This window comes from Cygnus olor, chromosome 1, assembly GCF_009769625.2.
Source record: "Cygnus olor isolate bCygOlo1 chromosome 1, bCygOlo1.pri.v2, whole genome shotgun sequence".
Lineage (NCBI taxonomy): Eukaryota > Metazoa > Chordata > Aves > Anseriformes > Anatidae > Cygnus > Cygnus olor.
In genome coordinates, this window is record NC_049169.1 from 200,988,347 (window position 1) to 201,013,671 (window position 25,325).

At 39.4% G+C, this 25,325-nt stretch overlaps 1 protein-coding gene across 5 annotated transcripts in view; it reads right to left on the reverse strand.

The window, feature by feature from the left end:
- The window catches only part of TMEM135 (transmembrane protein 135), a 181,615-nt gene that overhangs the window by 90,241 nt on the left and 66,049 nt on the right, over positions 1-25,325 (reverse strand). For all 5 annotated transcript variants that reach the window (XM_040544297.1, XM_040544295.1, XM_040544296.1 and 2 more), the window contains one exon: positions 13,557-13,622. In XM_040544297.1, the coding sequence (XP_040400231.1) occupies positions 13,557-13,622 (66 nt within the window). The remainder of the gene's footprint in view (positions 1-13,556; positions 13,623-25,325) is intronic.

Sequence of the window (25,325 nt, forward strand, 5' to 3'; positions counted from 1 at the left end):
TCTGCTGCAACCTAAAACTGCATGAGAGCACTTGGGTTATTAAGATCCACTAATGAGTTTAAGATAGGAATTAAAGAAAGCTATTGCGTGACCTACTGCAAAACAATCAGTGATATTTTGGCCTCACAGCTGAAGAGATAAGAACAGCAGTGTACTTTTCACTTTTGTATGACTGAGTTAAACACACACCTACTCAAGTAACACATGGAGATATTAATAGTACATTTTCTCCAGCCTTTTCCCAAATTTATTTAGGTAGTTAACTGTTTGGGGCAGGAATTATCCCTTATTAAGTTCATGTGGTTCTTGACACATGTTGCTGGTGCAACTGTAATTCAGTTCTGAGTGCATGTGTCTTGAATTACCCAGTCACATGGCGGTTTCTGCCAGACCTCAGCCTCATTCATGAGAGGAGGTGAATCAAGACTGCATAGCAAAGCAAACTTTTTGAGGGGCACCAGCCTCATTTGGCTTAGAAATTTTAAGCCTAAGCAGTTCAAAGAGTGTATGCAAGGGAAATACAGCTTAGGAAGGGACTAATGGTGCTACAAGCCAATCTATAGATTACTGAAAGCTGTATTTACGCATTAAAGCAGAAAATTCAGCATGATTTTTAAAATAGCTGTTTACTACCCAAAAAGTCCTACTCCTTTATAACAAGAAAAACCCAGATACACCAATTTGATTTCTAGGGATGGTAAATACAAGCCTAAGACAGTTCATTCCAAGTCTTTAAAAGCCCTGAATTCAAATAAATTTATAAAATAATAATAATAAAAAATCAACAGCACTGAAGAACATGTTTGAATTATTATTTCCTATCTAGTGAAAAGTTAAAGCCAGCTATTTTGTTAAATACTGTTGAAATTAAGGGGACATATACACATACTTAAATTGACTCCCTACTGAGTAAACCAGTAGAGCATGTGCTAAATGTGCCTTGGGGAATTAGTGCCTAGTGCTGCACACTCTTGCAAATATTCAAGCACACGTTAATTTTGTTACCATGAGTATTTCCATTGATAAATACGTCCATAGCTGTTAGCAGGAATAAGACTTTGAACACTACTGAGAAGGTGACTATACGCAATGAATTACAACTGCGATATTACTTCTCTTTGTAAATGAAAACGCTCATAGAGGTGTACGAGAGATTTATCTACAGGAAGAGATAAAGAGTATAGGAGTCAAAACCTTTCAGGGGAAAAATAAACTGCAAAAGTAAAGCAAGTTATTGTCCCAGCTGACAAGCAGAAAAGGCAATTTTCTTTGCCCAACTCCCACATTTTCTTTCAGAACTCACTGTACTTCAGCAGGGTATATAAATCAACAACAACACAGTATTTGTATTTTTAATTCTGCGTAATTAATGAACAGTCCTTCCCTTTACTGCAGTCAGAACCTCCATATAGGAAAATATAAGCCAATTGATGCCATATGTCCTTCAGAATTGTTATTCCAGATGTATTCCTTGGAGTCACAGAATTGAAGTTCCTGTTTCCTTTAAATAACACATTCCTAAAAACTCAGATGAAGCAATAAAGTCATTCGTTAATATGATTAATTTTTTATTCAGTTCCTTCATCATTTTTCCTGTCACCTTAGTACAAATTAAAGAAACTAATTTAACTATGGCATCCTAAGTTGCGAAGAAGCACAAATACACTTAGTTTTAGCTTTTAGCCTGAGATTTCTATGTCCAGGATGGTGACCTTACACATACAGGCATCTGAGAGCTAATCTGCAAGTTTTTTTTATTAGCACAGAAGAACTTCACCCATACACTGAAGCACTTTGACGTGCTCAGATCACTTGTGTTTAAGTTATCTTTCATTATCTTTCCCTTTGCCTTTTACCTGTAGCAAAGGAACAAATGGCATAATGCACAATTTTGTGGGAATATTTGTTTAACTGAAGGTTAACACTGCTAAGTGCTGCTAACAGAAAATCAGAAATGGTGACGGGAGTTTCAGCAATTGCTTTCCCACATTGCCCTGCCAACAACCTCAACCTTGTTGAGCCATTTTCTCCAAGGGCTAGAAGTAATTAAGTTTCATTGCTAAATCAGTCTTGAGCTTGTCCTGAGCAGAAAAATCACTTATGCTTAATTGCATGTGGTGATGTGGTGAGCAGTCTATTACGCAGACTGCAGATAGTGGTTCATTTTCTTCAGCTCTGCGGGGTACTTAAAAATGAAAGATCATTATTTTGTTCAGGCAGTCATTTGTATAATACTTATTTCCTACAGAAAACAGTACTGCTTAAAAAATGCTCATTATTTGGGTTTATGTTGCATGGTTACACTAAATATTCTTTTGCGGGTTACAGAGTTTAAAAAGATGAGTTTCTGAAACTTAGAAACAAGTGAACTGAATAAATATTATAATAAACATCTAAGTTACAATCTAATTACATCGTGTCATATTAGTTTATCAGCTTTATTACAAATAGTTAAAAACAAGTGTATACATAAAGAAAACAAACTGCCCATCATTTTTAATAGACAAAGATGCCTATCTTGATATACATCCACAATCATACACACACACACCTGAATGCATGCACATGTCCAGGGGAATGCTCCCCGTGACCTTAAGAAACCGTGCATACTGTTTGTTAATCAGAACCACATATTTTTCACCTGATTCCATCAAGAAAGAATTAGTTTCCATAAAATTGTAACCGACAGGAACAGATTGGTTTCATGGTTCAGAGTGGGAGAACTGCTCCAACAGCCTGCTCATGCTGACATTCTTCCTGCTGGCAGATCAGACCTGCAGCCAGCCTATCTCATGGTAAGATGCTGGTCAAGAAAAAGAATTTAATTCTGAGAAGACAGCAATTTAACCCTGTAAAAATATTACAATTGAGTTAGCAGAGAACTTTAAACAACAAAGTTCAATTAACAGCCACTATTACTGGTTCTTGAAGTGCCCTCTATGCTCACGCTTGGGCACTGAGCAGTGGCATTTGACCTTTTCCATAACAAAGAGTTTCCTTTACATTTGTAGCGGTATTTGACTGTCTGAGGCTGGACTGTTCTCCAGGCATAGGGCTGGCCTCCCAAAAACAATTCATGAAAGTTCTTCATTTAAAAGGAGGAAGGAGAACAAAAATTTGAAGTATGAACTGACTTCAGATCACTGGAGTGCGGTACCGGATCTGTGGTGTCCAAAAAAGTTCTCACCGAATGAGGATCCCGATCCGTCATATGACAGAGATACTCCAGAGTCTCTTCCCTCCTGTAACCAATTAGTATTACACTAGAAATACTGCACCTTGTTTTGGGGTATCACTTCCCAATTGGGATAGACAACCTCCCTACAGATTTGTGGAAACAAAGAGCGCTTTCACACACCTTCACTTTTCTGGGGGGTCATCCTAAAACCCCTAGCATATAAATTGGAGTTGCTAGGTACTGCATTTTGATATTTTTTTTGAGGTTTAAAATAAGTTTATAAATGGAATACTTAAATTTTAAATTTTGTACACTATTTATTGGGTGCATATTTAAGTGATGCAAGTGCCATTATTCTATTTTTACACATACAGAGAAATGCACAGCAAGATTTCAAAACTTAGCACTTCATACACAAACAGAATGAGTGAGGTTGGAAGGCACCTCTGGGTCCATCTGGTCCCAGCCCTGCTCAAGCAGGGACACCCAGAGCAGGCTGTCCAGCACCACAAGGCTTTTGGAGATCTCCAAGGAGACTCCACAGCCTCTCTGGGCAACCTGTGCCAGCCAGTGCTCCATTACCCGCCCAGCACAGAAGTGCTGCCTGATGTTCAGCTGGAACCTCCTGCGTTCCAGTTTCTGCCCATCACCTCTTGTCCTGGCACTGGGCACCACTGAGCAGAGCCTGGCTCTGGCCTGTTTGCACTCTCCCTTCGGGTGTTATGGACATGGATGAGATCCCCCTGAGCCTCCTTTTCCCCGGGCTGAACAGCCCCAGCTCTCTCAGCCTGCCCTCACAGGAGAGGTGCTCCAGGCCCTTCATCACTTTTGCGGCCTTTGCTGGCCTCACTCCAGGATCTCCGCATCCCTCTTGTAGTGAGGGGCCCAGAGCTGGACAGAGTGCACCAGCAGAGGGTCAGGATCACTTCCTTCAGCCTGCTGGCAGAACACCCCCTAATGCAGCCCAGCACATCATTCGCCTCTTTTGCAGCAAGGGCACATCGCTGCCTCAGGTCCAACTCGTTGTCCACCAGTACTGACTTCTGGGGTACTCCTCCGCTCGCTACGGGCCTCTAGCCAGACCTTGTGCCACTGACCACCATGCTCAGGGCCTGGCCATTCACCCATTTTTCCATCCACCTCGTCATCTGCCCAACCAGCCCTTGCTTCATCAGCTTCTCTGCAAGGATCTTGTGGGAGACGGTGTCAAACCAGAAGTATTAATTGTTGCTACTTATTATTTTTGTTCATATCCCTCCCAACCTTACTTGTCATCAGTTTCATTTTTCATCTGTTCACCAGCTACTATCTAAAATTACTCATTAATAAGGAAATATAAACTCTGATTTGCATGCTTTTCCCCAAATTTTGAACATCAAACAGGAAGCAGAAAGAGCTTGCTTGCTGACTGCAGCACATTCATCCTTATTTCAGAAAGCCAAAGAAAAGCATTTCAAATAACATTTAGATTTATGCAACCTATTTATACAAAGAGGAATTAACAACTGTTAAAGACGGCTACTTTTTCATGTGTGCTCAACAATACTTTTAGAAGCCGAACGTATGAATGAGTGTAAAATAACTGGAATTGAGGTAGCAGAAAGAATGAGAGCATTAAAAACGTAACTGGACATGAAGCAATACAGTGATTTCCTTTTATCCCCAGTCACTTGACCAGAGGAAAAAGCTATGATGCGAAGTTGAAAATTATTCTCGACTCCTCAGTCATTCCAATCTGCCCTGGTTTTTGTTTCTTGTCAAACTGATTTGTCTCCTCGATGGGGTTTTGAAGAATGGTCATGAGCCACTCCTCCATCTGCCATAGAAATGGGAAGACATTACTCAAATAATTGAATTCAGTGATAATTCTAAAGAGCAGGCAGGAAACACCAACAATCATTTAAGTGTGATTCTTGCATTTGCATTGTTCTCCTAAAGGAATACTAATTATCATTAGCTGGGAATGAATGAATGCAAATAACATTTCCACTAAAAGTATCCCTTCTTCAAAGTGAGTCATGTAGATATTATAAGCAATGAAGTAGTTGATGTGCATTTATTTTTTATTGTTATGTGTTATGAGAAAAAATAAGAAATGTGCAATATTAAGGGAAGGTAAAAGAAAGTTTTAAGAGAGCTAACTCCCTCCTTCCCTTGCTGCTTGTCAAAACCTTCTTGATGATATCTGGCAAATACTTGAGAGCATAATCTAATATGCATTTTAGAGTCATGTTTTACTTCACAAAGGGGAAGTTATGATTATAATAATATAAATATATTCTATCAGCCTGCATTAAAAGATCTACTTTACAATAAAAAGAATGCATAGCGTGATATCTCAAACATTTTAAGTACTAAACCCCATTGTTCCAGTTTATGAAGAGCAGACAGGCTACATTGCCCATACATTAAAAGAAAAAGAAAGAAAAAGAAAAACATAAAAAACATAAATCACTTAGATAGCTTGCTTAGATAACTTTCAAAACAGAAGTGAAATCAAAAGTTCTCCGTTTCCAAACTTGAGTGTTATCGTTCTTAAGTGGTAACTCTCCATATTCTGGAACATGTAGCCATTATCCTGTTTTCACGTATTTCTACCTTAAATTTACAGCATACACGATACCTGAAATGTATGAATCCCACCACTCCACTTTAAAATTATCTGGAACACATGAGTATTTGTCAAGCCTCATGATGATTTTTAGCAAGAAATAGAATATCTTTAAGCAAATCACCTATTAAAAGAGCAGCAGAGTTCTTTACATTCAGCTAAGGTTTTGAGACAAATTTACTTTCTTCTTCATGATTAAAAACGTCTCTAAACCACATACAAAGGATAACCCAGGACAATCTATTACCAAAGACCTAGTGATGTGGACACAAACCACCTTTACACAACCAAACATGTGGCGAAAACAAAACTCAAACCGTGAACGATGGAACAATGTGAAGGGAATCTGGTAATTTTCCTCTCCAGGGACCTATGGCATTCTCTTTCCCTCCAGCTTCAGTTTTCACTGTATTTAATCAGAAGAATTATTTACTTTTAAATTACTTCCAGATATTATTGACAAGCAATTAAACTACTTTTGAACTGGTTAGTAATTCTGACCCACCAGAAGGATTTTCCAGATACCAACAGTTCTGACAATCATCTCAAAAAGAAACCTGAAGTAAGTAGACTACAAAACAGTTCTATTCTAAAGTATATGTTTTACCAATTTGCTGCTCTTTTTCAAGAAGTTATAAAAGCCAGGCTCAATATCAGAAAAGATTTCACTAAAAAGAAAGGTAGAGCTATGTATGTCCCTAATTTCAAAGTGTTTTTTTTTTAATTGATGCTTCAGAACACTGATCTATGCCACTACTTTTTTATTATTATTATTTTTAAATTTTTTTTTTAAAGCTGGAAATCTGATTTTTCTGACTCCTGGGGACAGAGAAAGGAATGACCTCCCGTTAAAGGAAAAGGGACTCGGCTGCAAGTAACTGCTGCTTTATAATTTTGCAAAGTAATACCTTTCCAAAATAAGACTGCAAACATAAGAGAAGCGAATACTGAAACATACTGGCACTTTAGATCTTACACCATGCATTCAGAAAATATGGTTTGGTTAAATTAAATTGACATTGTTTTGCAACATAATAAATTAAAAAAATACACATTTTTCTGTCTACTAACAACCCTCAACCAGGAGGGAAAGAAAACACAAAATAAAATCCAAGAGACTGACAATGCTATTTTGAAGGCAGGAAAAGTCCATGAATGTTATGACATGGCCTCACAAGAATTTAAGTTTCGTTGTACCAAACCAGATTTCTTTTGTATATGTCAAACACAGTTTGCTAGGAAGAATTTTAATTTGCAATGAGAACAAACAAGACTCATTTTGACCAACAGCACTTTTAAAAAGTGTCCTTGGCTACAACATAAAGCTTAAAAAGTAGAGCGCCATCGGGGACATAACTCGAGTGGCTCCCATGCTGTAAGATTTATGTAAATCTGAACAAACATATTTCCTCACATATTAACATGACAGTAACAAAGTATTCAAGACAAAAGAATGGAAATCAGAGATGTCAGTGTAGTCTGTGAGAGCAGAGCTTTAAAACCCCGGCAATAATGACATCTTTGTGATAGGAAGGCAAGAGGGTAGAGGATCAGATGTCTAGGATCACGTTGCCGTTCGGTTTGTAAAGTGGCTGTAAGTGATTAGGCCTGGTATGCCCTCGAGCTAAAATCACGGGAAACAGAGTGCCCATAGCAATTTTATTTGAATGAAAATTAATCTCAAGTGATTCACAATACCTTTCACAATCCACAATCCTGAAGTCTTCCTGTGTTTCATGTATTACAAATGAAGCTGGCTAAAAATATGAGCAGGCACATCACTGTGACAAAACCCCAAATATAAAAATCATATCTAGAATTCCGTAATTTCTAGAATAAATCCCTTCACAAAGAATAGAGATCATCATTTAAACGACCAATCTACACCCCCCCGTCGCCTTTACAAAACAGACCTAAATAAAGTAATTGATGTGTCCTAAGATCTCTTTCAAATTGCTATAATGACAAGCAAAATCAGGAAGTCCCTTCTTGTGAAAAAAAAGTGATTACAGTTATTGCTACTAATAATAGAAATTATTGTCTAACTGACTTAATTACACAGCTGAAGTTTCCAGGACTCTGCACTACATTCTGCTCTGATGTGGTGTGTATGGGGCTGAAAGAGGGCAAGGAACTTTGAGCTAGTACTTCCATTTTAACATTTTCCCCTACTTTCCTAGGTAGAAGTTCTATCTTAAAAGAAAAAAAAAAAAAGAAAAAAAGAAAATTTCACTATGAAAAAGAAAAAGAACGTATAATCTCCATATGTGTGCATGCACATGTATAAACACATAAATACAAAAACTGTTTTAGGAATATTACTTCAGTGACTACTGAATTTTGGGATTTAACAGTTATTTATCGGTTAGTGCAACCCACAATAGCAAAAAATAAATGCTTTCACAACTTCTTTAGCTTTTTATAATGTTTTTAAATTTATTATTGACTTTAATAGCGTTACTCTAAAATATATATGCATCCTCTCATATAACAAAATAGTCTGTGGTTTTGAGTTATAAATTAAAAATACTCTGTTGGAGTATTGGATTGTCAAAACAAGACAAAATAAAACATCACAAAAATATAAGGATGGCTCATTTGGAAATAACTGCACTGTTGTTACTAAGGTCCTTCTCTAAGGTCCTTCCTGTTCAAACCAAAGCAAACTGATGTTATCTTGAAAGTTGTCCCAGTGCTTTTTTCAAAGATTGAACCCAAGTGACGCAGGTAGACCTGTGGCTCTTGGACTGTGTCATCTTACATCTGTCCCAAGTGCAAACTGTAAAGCAGAGGATAAGGTCTGTGGAACTAATAAAAGAACTGTTGCATAAAGAAGTATTTTGTATTGCTGTTTCTACCTTTATATATTTACTATCTAAAAACGTAAAAGAAATTGCATGTTAAAGATCCTTACAAGTCCCCTTGATTAACTTCTAGGTAAAAATTTAATCATAAGTGTATCACAGGTATTTAGTATGAATACAAATCCATCAAAATCACCTTTTATAGGTAACTGGGCTAAGTTCATAAAACTCTGCACTTCATATTATTTCCCTTACAGAAAATACTCAGAATGAAAATGTAATCCTGAAATGTATTAAACACAGTTTTAAAGGAAAGCAAAGACATGCCTTCTTACAACAAAGTACTGGCAAATCAATGTCAACTTGGATAGATCTCTCTTCAGGCACTGCAGCTAAATCTAGACGTTATTGTGAACTGAACCCCATTGAAACTTACAGACGCAGTCTAGAAATCCCTTTTCATACTTTGTTTCCATTGGCATTTCATGGACAAAGGCTTTTGTATAACTGGAGCAGGAAAAAAAAAGGAATAAACCACCAAATATCCTAAATTAATGGCATTCTTTGGTACTGCTACAGACTGAAGATTCCATTTCTTTCTTTGAAACTTCTCAAAACATCTCAGCTGTTGCAGTAATTTTAAAATGGAGCCTATCGTATAGTCTAAGCTCTTTTTTATTTTTTTTTGCTCTGACTCTCCTATACAAGTCTGTCTCCTGTGCAAGATTAATTTTTCCTGTATATCCCAGCACAAAAACCCTACATGAAGATTCTGCAAGTTCCATCATACTGAAGGTCCCCCTTATGCCTTAATGTTTCAGATGGAAGAGCACAATCCCTGGGGCACAGCCTTTCACTTCTGCAACTCTGCAGCAGCAATGCTTTTTTTGCTGATTGACTTGAAGAACTCTAAAGATGCATATCTGAATTCTTCCACCCAGAAGAGCCAGACAGTTTACAGACTCATAAAGATGTTGTAAGAAATGAGTTAACATCCACAGAGTTCAAACGTGGCTGTTATCACTTCTGGCTCTCTGGGAATCCTGCCTCTGCCATCACCTCTGCTGTCCACATGAGCCTACCTATTTCTTGGTATTTTTCCATTACACGTTCCACCCTCTCTGTTTATCCGCCTGCTCCTTCTCTGGATGGGCTGCATGCATTTCTGTTAGCCTCTTCCACAGGGATTGCTAACGCTGGTCCTGCAAACTTTGTCATAATCAGACCCCTCCTTCACAGAACCACGGAGAGCTGAGGCTGGAAGGGATGCTGGTGGTCATCTGGTCCAATGCCCTGCTTACGTGGGGGCATCCAGTCCAACAAGAGGGTTGCCCAGTCCCACATCCAGTCCTGTTCGGCACCACCACACGACATACAAGCGTTATTTGTGACACACTGCTTCCAATTATCACTTCTTTGTTGCTCAGTGTGAATAAAGTTGGTCACTTTCAGTTAAAACTAGGGAAAAGTTTTCTGTGTGTGGTCAACAGACTTCAACATTGCCTGTCAAACACACTCCGTCTCCCTATCATGCATCCAATGACTTCTCACAGCCACTACCAACCCTTAAGCCATCTTCTGGCAGTCCCCCCTGGGGACAGGATGAGCATACAACAGCAGAAGCTCCAGCAGATGCAGAACTGGCGAGCAAAACTGGTAAGAAAGTGTGAACTGTCAAACCTGAAGCACCAGGCTCCTCCTATTCCCTTTCTCATCCTCTTCAGCAGGCAGGCTGCAGTTCCTCTTGTTTCCTTGCATCTCTGCCACTACTGCCACATCAGCTGGCACCCAGGAAGGCGGCAGCTGGAACTGTCTGGAAGCGGCTGGAAGGCGCGAGGAGCGGATCGCAGGAGATCCCAGCCTGCTGCACGAGCACCACAAACAGCTGGCCAAGTTCCCTCGGTGGTGTCAGGTACCCCGAGCGCACAGCTCGCAGCTATGCCCTGACTCGAAAGCTCGTGGAGTTAATGAAACGCATCCTGAGCCTCCTGCGCACAAGCGCAGCCGCAGATTCGGTGGGATCACATCTGCTCATACAGCTTTTGGATCGTCTTGGAACGAGCGTGAAGTGCTAACAGAAATGAGTAAACTCTGCGAGGCTCTGCCCCACGCTCCAGCCCCAGGACAAAGCAACTGACAGAAATCACTAATTAACAAGAAAAACAACATATTGATTCCTGAAGAGGAATTCTACTCCGGGGTTTGATTCCCTCCCACAGATGCTACTGCACTTAGTCAAACCAGGAGCAAGGCAACTGCTGAGACGATTCTTCAGGAACCTTCATGATCTAAATCCTCCAGTTCAAAAACTACTAACATTATGGGCCCAAATTTGATAACTACTTTTGGCAGCGTGATTCTCTAAACTCTCAACGGTAATTTTACAAAGCACATCCAAAAGTCAAATATCTGGAATCACCTCATTTTTCAATTCCTTCAAGGATAATTAAAACAAGATTTAAAAATTCTATAAGCACACAGCCTTGAGAAGATGAGTCCCAAGGAACAGGGAACGGCCAGAAGGAGAAAAGGCATTTGCCCTAAGCAATGAATATTATAAATCCACCTGTTGATGACAACTGGATTAAAATGGATAACTGTTTTGTCTGCACAGAAGAAATATCTGCCCATTAATCCGTTCAGCAGTGCAGACAGAATACCGTAATTTTTAAATGAATTTAAAACACCTAAGTATCTACATTATTTTTTCCTTCTAGTATTGAACACTTCTACTCCCTCCTAGATGTGAAACGGGACTACACTCTAAATACTGCTGTGAAAGCCCAACAGCACTTTTGCACATTTGGACTGCTGCCCCCGGAGTTCGGAATTGCCAATAAACAAGTTGCTCAGCTTTCATTTCAGCTGCCAAGTTCACACTTCTCAAACAGAATGCGGTGAACTTCAGTTCACGTTCAATTTTTTTTTTTTCTGGCTCCCCTTCTACTTATGCGCTGTGCAAATGTTTAGCAATTCCTTGGAAGAGCTAAAAAATTTAATGTGACTCTTCATAATTATATGTTTCTTCTGGAAAAATTAATTTCATTTGATTGTTATTCCTCATTTTCAAACTAAATAAATTCTAATTCTACAATGGAATTTAAGGAAGAGATCTTCCCTGAGTCGAGATATTTTTTCCCCTGCATGTAGCCTGATAAAAATATAAGAGAGAATAAAGGCCTTTTTATTTCTCTCATTCTAACATTACATGACTTGCACTGAAGCCCAACCCGGGCTATGTCACGGGACACGACATGCCAGCATATCAGTTCCCCATCGCCAAACGGATGCACTTTCGCCCAGTTCCTCCCTTCCTAATCACGGCTACAACCTCTCACCACTTATCTTCTCTCTAGCCCTTGAGGCAGTTTAATTGATAAAGATCAGAGGAAATATCTGAAGAAACAACTGAAACATTTTCTACCACATCATTTCTACAGCATATGATGTAGCAGATACAGAAATGACCAACGTTGTTCACAGCAGAGATCGTTATGCCTGTGAATCATAGAATCATTCAGGTTGGAAAAGACTTTTAAGACTATCTAGTCCAAGCCTTTAACCTAGTACTAATGTCCACCACTGAGCTATGCTACTGAGTTCTACATCTACACCTGATGTCCCAGTGTTTTAAATGTGTGATATTATTAGTAACAATGTTAAAAGAATCTTTTTTTTTCCCCCCATAATTCACGTTGTTCACCAAGTAACTACAAGGACAGACATTCCACAAACTTTCTGAGCAACCTGTTCATTAAAACATAGAAAATTAAGTACCCTTCACTGAAAAACCTAACAGAGGGAATGTGGAAGCATTGCACATATTCCACAACTAGCACTCCCAGAAGTTGTATTACACTCTCCTGTAGGAAAGAATGAAGAGCAGAACGTAAAAAGTATAAAGGATCCAAACTCAGAAAAGCTAAAGCTGTGAACAACGTCAGAGCAGGAAATCTCAGGTACGTCTTCAGACACTGATGCAATGATGTGTCACGTTGTTTCAAAAGAAAAATTAAGGCAGTTTCATCAGCGTAAGGAACATTTTACAGCACAGCTGGGATCCCAAGGTAAGTCTTGGCCTAGGTTCCAGACTGAACGCACAAACTTTTCACAAAGTTACATAAGAATTTGATGAAAATCAGATTGCCATGAAAAAAAAGTTTCTACATTAAAATCACTGTACTGTGACATCCAGCTGTGGCAATGCCCAGATCAGTTCTCATTTCCAGAGTGTCATGACTGACTGGAGTATATATATATATTTAATTAAATTCAAGCTAAGAATAAGTTGCATCCCCTAGTATTGGAGATACATAATTAGCAATGTTCAGAAAAATGTTAACCTGATAACAACACGACAGAGAAAGAAATGTTCGCCATCAACAGAACTATGTATAAGCAACATAATATTCAAATATCCCTTAGTTCAAATATTTAATGCATTAACCCACATTAGGTATAATGTATATTATATTGTATATATAACTATATATAATAATTACTATACATACAGTAATTCACATACCACCTGAAGTTACTCATTTCTTAAGAGAAACAAAGAATGAAGTAAACTCTCTAGAGCTACCCTGTAACAAAGCTCAACCTCATGTGAATTTCTCTGGATTCTACTTTTTTTTTTTTTAATATAGAAAACCCAATGAACAATTACCTGGGTAAAAGGACACACTTGAGACTCTTGTGTTATAATGCTAATTTATGATTCAGGCAGAGAGAAAAATAGAGTGTTTTTGGAAGAATATTTAATCTCCCACTGGACAGGATTTAAATCCTCTTCTCTTGTTTAAAAAATCTTTAACATAGATATGCAAGTTATACACAATCCAGCCCTCTTCACTTACCTGAAGGCAATATAATTCCCCCAGGAATTCTGAAAGCATTACATTAACAAAACTTTATACCACATGTGCAAAAATAGAGAAAGAAAAGATGTATTTAGCCTTACTTCTCCGTGTCTTAAAGGTGTAATAGCTCCTCTTGCTACCGCCATTCGGAACAACGTTTCTGTGGCCTGCATTAACAAACACACACAAATTAGATATTTTTAAAAAGACAACCCAGCTCATGAAGATTTGTTTCAAATTTAACTTTTTCTTTAAATGTCAGCTACATTCAGCATTCATTTTACAACTGAATCACTTCAGTAAGTTAATTACAAAAGTCCGCACAGGTTGGCAAAGGTTTATTACAAACTGAGAGGTTATGAAGAGACCAAAATCCTCAACAAGTCAGCCATCTGAACTGTGTGTTCCCTCCCAAGACACTGGTAGTTACACAAGTCTCTTCATAGGCATTAGAGATGCTCAGCCCCAAATAATGGTCTTCCAGAGGTTGTCACACGAAAGCAGGTCACTAAGGGAAAAATAACTGCATGGTATTTTACAAATCATGAAAGCAATTTATTTTTTTAAATGGCTGATTAATATTATAGCCTTAAATTAACAAACAAACAAGAGTATGATGAAACTCTCTTCCTTGAAGTACCTGTGCCCCTCTTGACACCAGGAATTGTGGCATCATAAAACACAACGTTCTACATGTGTAAAAGACAGGGAACACAACATTGAGAAAATCTGTAATTAGGTCAGGCTTTAATTAGGTTGCACATGTTCCTGTGCTAGTTGTCCCATCCTTTGTTTAATTTGGTGGGACAACAAACACATACTTCTGACATAACCATCGACTACTGACTCGTAATTCAGGCTGTAATACAAAATGATAGGTTCTGTATCACATTTCGTTCTGATAAAAAAACCCAACCCACCAACACAACTGCAATGCGCAAAGAATGGTTTCTATAAATGACCAGTATTTCTGTTGATTTCTCAACTTTGGTTTTAAGTACAAGTATGCCAAATTGCCATGTTGTTATATTTACAAGCTGGTTGGGAAAAGGAGCGAAAGAATTCACTGGTTACATAAAAACATGGATTGGCACATCACTATACACAAGAATAGATTTGTTTCGAAGAGCTGTTTCCATAGCAAGTAGAGAAGCAGGTTTCAATTTCAGCTGCAATGAAACATGTTTTTAATATCTGTTTCTAATAGAAAAAAAATTAACATTTAGGGATCTATGTTAAAAAGTAATTACCAGGCTGTTTGAAAAAATGTTTAAAAAGTTGAAGCGGCAGTAGTATCTGACCGTCTTTAAAATAGCAATTTAAAAAATAAGCAGCTCAATGCTTATGTGACAGCAAGATTTGGGGGTTCATGCTGCAATCCTACGAGACAGCTGTATCTCAACAAATGCAGTACCAAAAACATCTACTGAGATTAATTCCTCGGTCTTCCCAGGTGCAGATTAGGTGGTTTTTACCTTTCTAAATAATTACCTGCAGAAAATAACTTTATAAAAGAGCTTTTAATTGCCTCGTGCCCCCCCAGCACCTGTAAACGATAAATGAACGTGCGAGCTGCAGGCACGGGCTGCAATACGCATTGCTTCATTTACACCCGCAGCAGCGCGGGGCAGTGCCCGAGTGGGGCTCTTCTTACCAAACCTTTATCCTCTGAGAGGTGAAGTGGACCTCATACAACCTTTTGTATTTCCCCAAATTGGTTTCTTTCATCAGCTCTTCCCACCAACGTTTTTAAGGATGTTTCAACCGAACTGAGCATTCTGTCAATACAGCTAAGCTCCTTTTGTTTCTTTTGAAAACCACTGGTGTGTGTGACTTTCTTTTCGTGTCTACTAGTAAAAGATCTCTCTTAATACTCTTGTATTCCCATAGTTCATGCCAGATGTCAAAGCCATTCAGAAACAAGGAAAAAAAACGCAAAAATCCAAGGGAAAGCTTAGCGAAGTTGCATCGTTCAAAAGGATAATGATCAGACCCAGGCTTCACAAAACTCTAACATCACACAAACGGATGATTACATTGATCAGGCTAGGAAAAGGCCGCCAGTCTTAAAATGGGAACTTATGTGTAACACTTCCATTTTGGACAAACTCCCGCAACGTCTTCCATTTCCAGCTTTCTCCTCTGTAAACCACAGAAAACAGAGACTGCTGGGGCCATCGGTTGGCCAGGAGCACATTGCCCAGGGCTTGTTCAACCACGCGTTGGCCATCTCCAGGGATGGAGGCCCTGCTGCCTCCCTGATCAACATGTTCCAGTATTGCACAACAAACTTTTCAGTGGCAAGTCCCAGAAAAACTGCAATTTACAGCTGATCTGCAGAGATTTTCCAGAGAAGCACAGCCTAATTCCCCAAATTCTCCTTCAGGAGTGGCAATGCTTCACACCAGCTGAGGAGGCTGGCCTTCCTCCTGTGGTTTCCAGCCGCGACAAGACGAGCCACGTTTAAATCCCGAGACGCAAAGCACCCTGCTGCCATTCAAGCTGTACAGGTTGAACATGGAGGAATAAACACAGGGGTGGAGAAGGGAAAAGGAGATTTGGACAAGGGATTAGAGGACTAAAGTGGGACTGGGGCAAGGAAGCTCCTAAACCCAAGACATATACTGGGAAGTGGAAGTCAAAAGAACTGGATAATTTAGAGAAATATCAGCTCGGTAGGGTGCTAAAAACAGGAACATTATTTCATTACCTAAACTTAAACTTTACATTTACTCCCCTATTTTTTTTTTTGAAATGGTAAATTCCGTCACGCTTAATGCTCCATAGAGAATAAAGGGAAAACAGCTACATGAAGGAAGAGTCCTACAATATCAGGGAAAAAAAGAACAACATGCTCCCACACTCACCTCGCATCCTTTCTGAAATTCCCTACGTGATAACATCTTGCTAATAGCGAAAGGATCCTTACAAGTCATTACATCAATTTTGGCTAAAAACCCAGCTCATTGAACACATCTTGTCTTGTATACTTAGTTTTTAATTTTGAATCTACCAAAGTTATCGGTATGACAACAGCCAATGTTCATGCAGCATAAAATTCAGGTACAATTTGTTTTGATTTTGACAAAGCTCATACATAATGGAACACAAACTTTAAAGAAACGGACCTTCCATTTCAATAGACTCAACACATATATAATTACATATATCTGAAAAAAGCATGCAGAGTACTGCTCTGTCAGAAATTAACCTCTCAACAAAGGCTACCAAATAAAATAATTTCTTGGACGACTTCAGCAATAGATTTCTACTGGAAAAATTTAGCACGCTTTTAGTCATCAGGTCAGAACTGCCCTTCTGCCCCCACTGAACTCTTCTCACGGCTCTTCTGGTTCACAATTCACAGTACCCTTGATCAGGGACACCCACAGTTATATGCCATTTAGAGTAAGTTTAATTACTTGGTTGTAATGTCAGCATTCTTGCATATATTTATGACACGCTTTTCCACCACCTGCCAAGTTTCTACATACAATTGCATTTATTCCTTCCTAATTTGAAAACACTGCATTCGTGATGTCAATTTTTTATGCTGAAAATATTAAAATAATCTTCTGTTTTATGTTAGGATGTGTAACTCTGACTATGAAATACAACTGACTGGAGATAGGATTTATCTTCATGTCAAATAACTAATTAAAAAGACAAAACTGTCCATTTAAGAAACATGAATACTGTTCTCAAAGAAACAGTAAACTGGGAATTTAAATCACTTTTAATTGTCTCCGTTAGCATTAAGTATTCCATTAGTAATCAGATTTTTATGAAGCTGTAAAAAGTTTATATTTATTTTCATTCAATTCAATAAGCCCTAAATAAGAATCATTACAGGCCTAGGCAGTGACTTTAGAAACTTCTTTTCAAAGGCATGAGTCAGAGGTCCATAAGAAAGAAAATCATCAACAGATGGTTTTAGCGATCTCAGTGTGAAATAAATGTGTTGCCAAGCTGATAGTTGCCGAATCCTAAAACTGTACTTTATTTTAAGGAATGCATACTGTGTCAGATTATATGTGAGGTGAGATGGCAGCCTGATGTATCCTGCCACTCCGTAATGTCTCGTAACTTCTAATGTCATCAATTGACAAAGATGTGTTCCCCCTCAAAGAAAGCAGTCGTTTCTCTTCAAACTCCTTGCAGTTGGGTTAAAAAAAAAAAAAAAAAGAGAGAAACTGCTTGTGTGAATCAGAACTGAAGTGGAAAATAATTGTGCATTATTGATGGAAATTGTAGGAGAAACAAGAAGAAAAGCAGTATTTTAGATTGCAGATGTTTTGAATTTTCTAGGTATTCACGAAAATAAAATGGTCTCATAATACCTCATCAAAATAGTTACTGTTTTTACCAAAGTTAAAATTGCAAATACCAGCAGTGCAGGGGATTGCTAAAGCAAATTAATTTTAGAACTACATGCTTCACATGCTTTTAATTACCTGGCAAATTTTGGCATCTACTTCTACACTTGCATTCAAAAAAATAAAAAAGGAATTATGTTTAAAGATATGTCCTGAACGGCACAGATCTTTGGTAGTCATTCACAGCAATTTACAGATTTAATTAGAATGGAAATGGTGCAATTTGTTTTAAGAACAAAAATACAAAAATAGACAGAATAACACAAAAGACTTTTTTTCAGTCCTATTAAGTTTGCTGATCTTGGCCGCAAATAGCTGGCTCACAGCTCCAGCCTTTAAAATTTGTGTTTGTTTTCAGAAAGCAAGTGACATTAAAAAAAGGTTCATGACAGTCTATCCAAAATCATCAATAACATTTTTCAACTCGATTACATACTGCAAATGAACTATTGTTACAGCCCTTTTTAGCTGCGCATCACACGGCTTTTGAAAACAAGCACAAGTGTTACAAAAAAGAGGAGGGATTTGGTAAGATGCAGAAGCAATAATGAATAGGACAATGTACAAGAAGCTTCTGAAATCAATTTTTTTCATAATTCTTTCCCCAAGAAATCAACTGTAAGGCAACCTTCTAGATCTAAACCTTATTCCAGATGATTTGTATTTAACTTAACTGATTAGCTTATTTATGGCTATGACATTTGATGAAAAGCACTGCAATAAAGTTCTTTCCTCTTAGTCATCAGCAGATCAAATCACTTCTTACCTTTACCTGCTATACAGGCAACTAAAATATGAACCGTATGAAGCAAACTACACAACTTAAGCTCTGTGATAAAGGATATTTTACAGAGGTTTAGAGAGCCTTGCACTAGTTATCTGAAATTTCTCTAACTTTTTCATTGTCAGCTTTTACAACGTGGGCTCCCAGAGAAAGTGCTGCACCAGCATCCTTTCACAACATCTTACTTTCCTTTGCTTTCTTGTATGACTTTGTGCAAGTTTAGAAGATGGCAAATATAATTCTAGTATCTAATGCTGTGTTTTACTGCCTGCCCCAAAGGAAAAGATGCACAAAGAGACGCAAAGACACTTATCTGTGATGTGCACAAGCCACCGCATTCACTAGCTTGTGGGACACACAGCAAGAGAAGGGGCAAGTCTGCTCTAATTTACAGGGGAGGGAGGAAGCCCACCTCGAAGATTAGAGGACAGAAAGGAAATACAGCATGCACCTAGCCGAGTATCTTATACAACTGAAGTACTAACTAGAAATGGTTCTCCCTCCTCAAATAATAAAAGAACATTATTTCCCTTACTAGACAATTGGGGTTTTGTAAAATTCATCAGTAACACTGCATACATAATCCAGTACTAAAACTAACAAGATTAATAACATAGGTAACTTAGAATATTTGCAGAATTGTGGTCTAAACAGAGATTCAAAATTAACCCACATATATATGATCAATTCAATACCATTTCTATTACATTGCCAAATTCCATTTGCTCATTGAATTAAATCCATACTTTAAGACTCTTCAGGTACTAAGATACCCCAAATACTCTTCCTAATTAACCTACCCTATCTTCTTAGCACCCCAAAAGTAATATGTCATGGTGACGCTGCAGCCAGTTAGCAATCAGCTGAGAGCACAGCGCTTGTATTTCAGCAGTGTCCAAGAGACATCACTTTAGAGTTCTTGTACTAAAACTCATTTCTTCCTTCCACACTCACTGTTCAAACCAATTTGCATTTTCCAAGCAAAAATGCAAATTTTTCTTTGTTATCAGACCAAAAAGGCCGACGGCAAGCCTGAAAGCAGAGCAAACTACAAAATCCACTTTGCAGTTGGCTTTCACTGCAAGAACACCCCTTGCTGCTGACCAGCTCACGACTCTCAGCCTCTCCTGAGAAGAGCTGTAAAGCTTCCAGCTGCAGAACACACACTGAACAAGTGAACCAAGTGCAAAAATAATCAAGCGCTACTCACTGCCAAGAGTATGAAATAAAAGCATGATTATTTATTTATCTTAATTGGAACCCAGTAGTCTGCAGTTGTGGTATTTGCAACTTTTTCCAAGATAATTTTTTCTTCTCCTGACTTCTCTACCCATTCTTCTCCCTTTCCTTCCTCCCACCCTCCTCCCAAAGAAAGCAGCAATGCTTGGTATTTAATTGGGATGCCTGGTCCCAGCCTGTAACTGACTTTTACCTTTTACCTTTTCTTGTGTTCTCCACACAAAGGAGTGAACTCCTCAACTCTCTCAAAAGCTGCAATTATAAATAATTAATTATCAGGAAACCATGTGTATATATATATATATATATATATATATATATATATACATACATATACACACACACACACACGCACAGCAGTATAATGCTGGAATTACCCATAAAATAGGCCAGCAGCCAGTCTGGGAAACTAGAGAAGTAGGGTATTTAAGATCTCTGCCTTGACAGAAATGCCAGAGAAAGAAGTCCCAGCACTGGCACAGAGCAGGGGTTTCTGGATCTGAGACACAAACCACTGAAGCCAGCTAAAATCTTCCTCCTCTGCAATCACAGCTCAGATGGATGGAAAATAACTGCAAGCCAGCCTGCAGAAAGCACCTGACAACTGTCAAAAATGGCTTTGACTAGTAATGCCGTCAGATGGAATAAAAGATAAGAGCTGAAAGACCACCCCGGCCAGGCTGGGAATGTGCCTGCACACTGGTAGGCAGGCAGCAGTGCTTCCCTCCCTTGGCACCGGCGGTGCGTGCTCTTCGGATCTCCAGCTCCAAAACAGTGGGGAGCAGCACGTGCACCCAGCCGAGCGGATGGGGGGACGATGTCCCATCTCCCCCTTTTGGGAACGGATGCATGGGGGGCATTTCTGGCTCCTGGCCAGAGGCAGCAGGGACAGCAGGGCACAGGAACAACAGACATGCCCAAAGAACGGGGACGCACCACCTTCAGCCCCCAGCTGTACTTGCCTCCAACGCCATATACTTAAATACAGAATCACAGAATTGTTGGGGTTGGAAGGGACCTCGAGAGATCATCGGGTCCAACGCCCCCTGCCAAAGCAGGTTCCTTAGAGCAGGCTGCCCAGGTAGGTGTCCAGACGGGCCTTGAATATCTCCAGAGAAGGAGACTCCAATACAACTGCCTGCCAGTCCGCTTTGGCTCCTCGCTGCAGCTTTCTAACAGATGTAGCAACCCTGCTCATCAGCAAAGCACTGGAGAACATCACCATGAAATAAAGCAGATGCATGAAAAGGATGGGTGTACGACATGGAAATGAGCACGCGGATGTTCCTGTGGAATTAGTTCCCAATCGGCCATAAATGAATGAAGTCAAATTCCTCCGTGGTACAAGTAAAAGCTGACTGAGACGAACTTTTGTGATCCACCCGCAGATGCTCTTTGAGTTGCTGGGACAACTGAGAGCAAATCCAGGCTCCTGATCCCTAGTCTTTGCTCTAACTCCTGAAAAAATGGCTTGGATTTAAGCACTCGATGACACAGGCCAGCTACAGCAGCTGTGAATCTTGTAACATTGACATTAAGTTTCACTACTTTTTAGTTACTTTTTTAGTAACCGCTAAATTAAAGTTGTCTAAATATATAGTGCTCATTACTTCATTTTTTCCAAGTGTGTATTCTGGAATTCCAGATTCATTTAAATACATTAATTTACAGTTCCTTTATCTGCCTTCGTTGACCAGAATTTCTTGTTAGCATGAATTCTGAGTGGGTTCAATTCAGTGCATTTGCTACAAGCTCTACAAGATTTATGTTTAATGTGTTTCACAACCATGGTTCTTTTTTTTCTTTAGGGGATTACCTCATCTTTTACGTTTCCCAACTGGTAGCAATTTTAAGTAGTAGCTCTTAGTTTTTGCAAACGGAAAAAAAAAAATTCTTTGTCTCAATTGTTTTGCTTCTATGCATTGTAATTTACCCAAGAACTTATGAGTTAAACTAATACAAACCTAATCCAAAAAACATTTTCAAACTAGTGATTTATCATCACCATGCAGTAAACAATAAGTATTACAGACTGCATCTATTTTGGATGAGACATTCAACTCATTTACCAATCTTATTGTTTAAACATGTGTATGTCATATAATCTTTCCAAGCTAATTAGAAACAGGACACATAGGTTAATGCTATTTCATTTGGGGGGCAGCTCATAAAAACGCATCCCCCCTTTGTCTAGAAGAGTTTAACTGGTGTTGGAAAGCAGCTAAATGGTTTTCAATGAAGGGCAAGCATATCACAGAGATGACCTATCACAAAATTAATTGGTGTGATTTTATTGATTACATACAGTTGTCCACAGTAATTAAATAAAAACAAAATGCTGATTGTAACTGATTGAAACCAATTAAATTAATCAACAAGAAATTTCAGAAGTCAATTTCAGTACATATTATACAGGAAATAGCAACTAACACTTTACTTGCATAATGCCGTATTCTGCATTATTTTAAAACAATTTTTTTCTAGGAGATTTTTTAAGGAGAGATACGAATTTCAGGGCTTAGAGCAATACTTTGAGTGCTGGCAGCAGTGCTGGTCAACCTCTTCCTGTTCTTGAGAAAATTGAGTATTTGACCAATAGAAGCACATGTAGAAACCTTCATTTACAGGCTGTACAATGCTCGAAGAAAGCTTGCTATGAGTTTGCAACTGAAGTTGTTTCAGAGAAAGTGAACAGGCAGGATTGCTTCTTCCAAAGCATCTTCAAAAAGCTGGAAGACCAGCAGCTGCTACCTCTGGGATTTAAGGCTTCTCTTCCAAGTGGTGTGGGGCCCAAAGCAAACCACACTTGCAGACTATCTTTTTCAAGAAAGGCATGAAGATTTTGATCAGAAGACCGATCTCAGAAGGAAGTCACACTTTACATATGTTATCAGAAGGGTCATGTCTGCTCTGAATGCTAAGCCAGTTGACAGAAGTCGCAGTGGACTTGTGTTCCAGAAGCCTCAGTTTTAAATAATCAATGTTTTGACCTAACTGCTACCCACAATCTTCAAAACCTTAGTCCAACATACAACAGTGACACATCGTAACGTCTGTCAAGTGTGCTCACACAAAAATTATGAGAAATATAAACTCACCACCTCCAATTTTGTGGCTAAAGAATTCTGAATTAAAAAAAAAAAAAAGGAGCAGAATTCACCCATGTGTAGTAGCTATGTTAGAGATCTTTTCTTTCTGTCTCCATCATGCCAGAGCTGGATACTCCTCTCTCCCAATCTTGGAATGCTGTCCATGCACCAAAGATACCTGGAGCAGGATTTCCTTCTGCTGAGCACTGGGCTGGAGCTTGTAGACCAACTTTGAAGTGGGGGAAATCGCCTCCAGCAAGCTGAATTAGTAAAATGTCCTTAAAATCAAGGCATTGGCCAGATTCAAACTCTACAAGGATAAAGTTGGCTACAAACTCCATTTCCTAACATGCAAGAAGGTCCCAAAAAGTCTTTGGTCAGGCCTGCTCAACAGCACTGTAATGGCCCAGACTGCTGCTATGAACTGTCTTCAACACTATGAAAAATCCATGCCTGGTGTAAAATGAGGTGTAATTATTGCCAGATAGATTTCTAACCATACATACATAACAATACTCGGACATGCTTTCATCTAAGGGAGAAAATTTTGCCTACCGTAACACAAAAACTGTAGGACTTGACTCTTATTATCACACATCAGTTCTCTCACCGAATGTTAGCCTTGGATACAATTTGGATGGTTGGTACAGATGGGGCTGTGGTGATCAATGCCAGGTCTGTAAAAACCCTACTTCACTTTCTGTAAAATTCAGAAGGCAAATCATAAGCAAAGCAAGAAGAAACACAAAGAGATTACTGGTAAAGCAGGTAAGCTTATGCAAAAGACCAGGATTTTACCTTTTGTTCCTCCTGCCAGATATCAGACAAGACAACTAAAATACAGAAGATTTCCCTGTAAACAAACACACTGTGGTCTTCTCTTCCCACGGTGGGAAATCAAGAGGTCCAAAAATCTACTATTGATTGTACTACCATGGTAATTCCTCCTTTAATAGACCAATGATATTTATCACCTCCTAAAGTAATAAAGGATATTGAATTAGTTTTTTTCCATCCACTGACTTGAGAACGTGAAGACCACTAAAATTCCAATATGCTTAAAAACATGCACCAGCAGATCCAGAAAGAGTGAGGGGCAAATAGAACCACCGAATATCCTGAGCTGGAAGGGACACACAAGGATCATCGAGTCCATCTCCTGGCTCCACACAGCACCACCCAAAAATCAGACCCTATGGCTGAGAGTGTTGTCCAAACACTTCTTGAACTCCAGCAGGCTCGGTGCCATGACCACTGCCCTGGGGAGCCTGTCCCAGTGCCCAACCACCCTGTCAGTGAAGAACCTTTCCCTAACACCCATCCTGACCCTCCCCTGTCCCAGCTCCATGTCGTTCCCTCGGGTCCTGTCACTGTCCCCAGAGAGCAGAGCTCAGCACCTGCCCCTCCGCTCCCCTCGTGAGGGAGCTGCAGGCCGCCATGAGGCCTCCCCTCGGCCTGCCCTGAACAAACCAAGGGAACTCAGCCGCCCCTCACGTCTTCCCCTCTAGATCCTTCCCCATCTTGGTAGCCCTCCTTTGGATAATCTCTAGTAGTTTCATATCCTTTTTATACTGTGGTTCCTAAAACTGCACACAGTACTCAAGGTGAGGCCGCACCAGCACAGAGCAGAGCAGGACAATCCCTCCCTTGCCCACCTAGCAATGCTGTGCCTGATGCACCCCAATTTTGTCCCTTTTGGCTGCCAGGACACACTGCTAGCTCATGATAAACTTGCTGGCAACCAGAACCCTCACATCCCTATCTGCAAGACTGTTTTCCAGCCCCTCATCCCTCAATCTGTATGTACAACCAGGGTTGTCCCTTCCCTGGTGCAGAATCCAGCACTTGCTCTTGTTAAACTTCCTGCAATTGGTGGTTGCCCAGCCCTCTAATTTGTCAAGATCTCTCTGCAAGGCCTCTCTGCTCTGGAGGGAGTCAACAGCTCCTCCCAATTTAGTATCACTCACAAGTTTACTTAGCATGTATTCAAGTCCTGCATCCAGATACTTTATAAAAACATTGAAGAGAACTGGCCCCAGAATAGAGCCTTGGGGAACCCTGCAAGTGACCAGGGTGTCAGCTGTGTAGGAAACGCTGAATCACAACAAGTTGTCAAATTTTTTTTTTGAACACCAGCAGAACAAACAGTTCTAGACAACTATGATTACTGCATTTACCACTTTACAACTGACTGATGAGGATAAATTTTTACTGTGACTTATTTGCAGACTACAGCTGAGCAGAGAACAGGCCATGGGAGATGAGAATCTCTTTTTTTAGGAAGGTTTAAATACACAAAAAAATGTGATGCTCACTTTGGAGTGAAAACAATCTCTTTCGATCCTGCTTTTAAAAATAACTTTCCCACGTGCATAAGTGAAC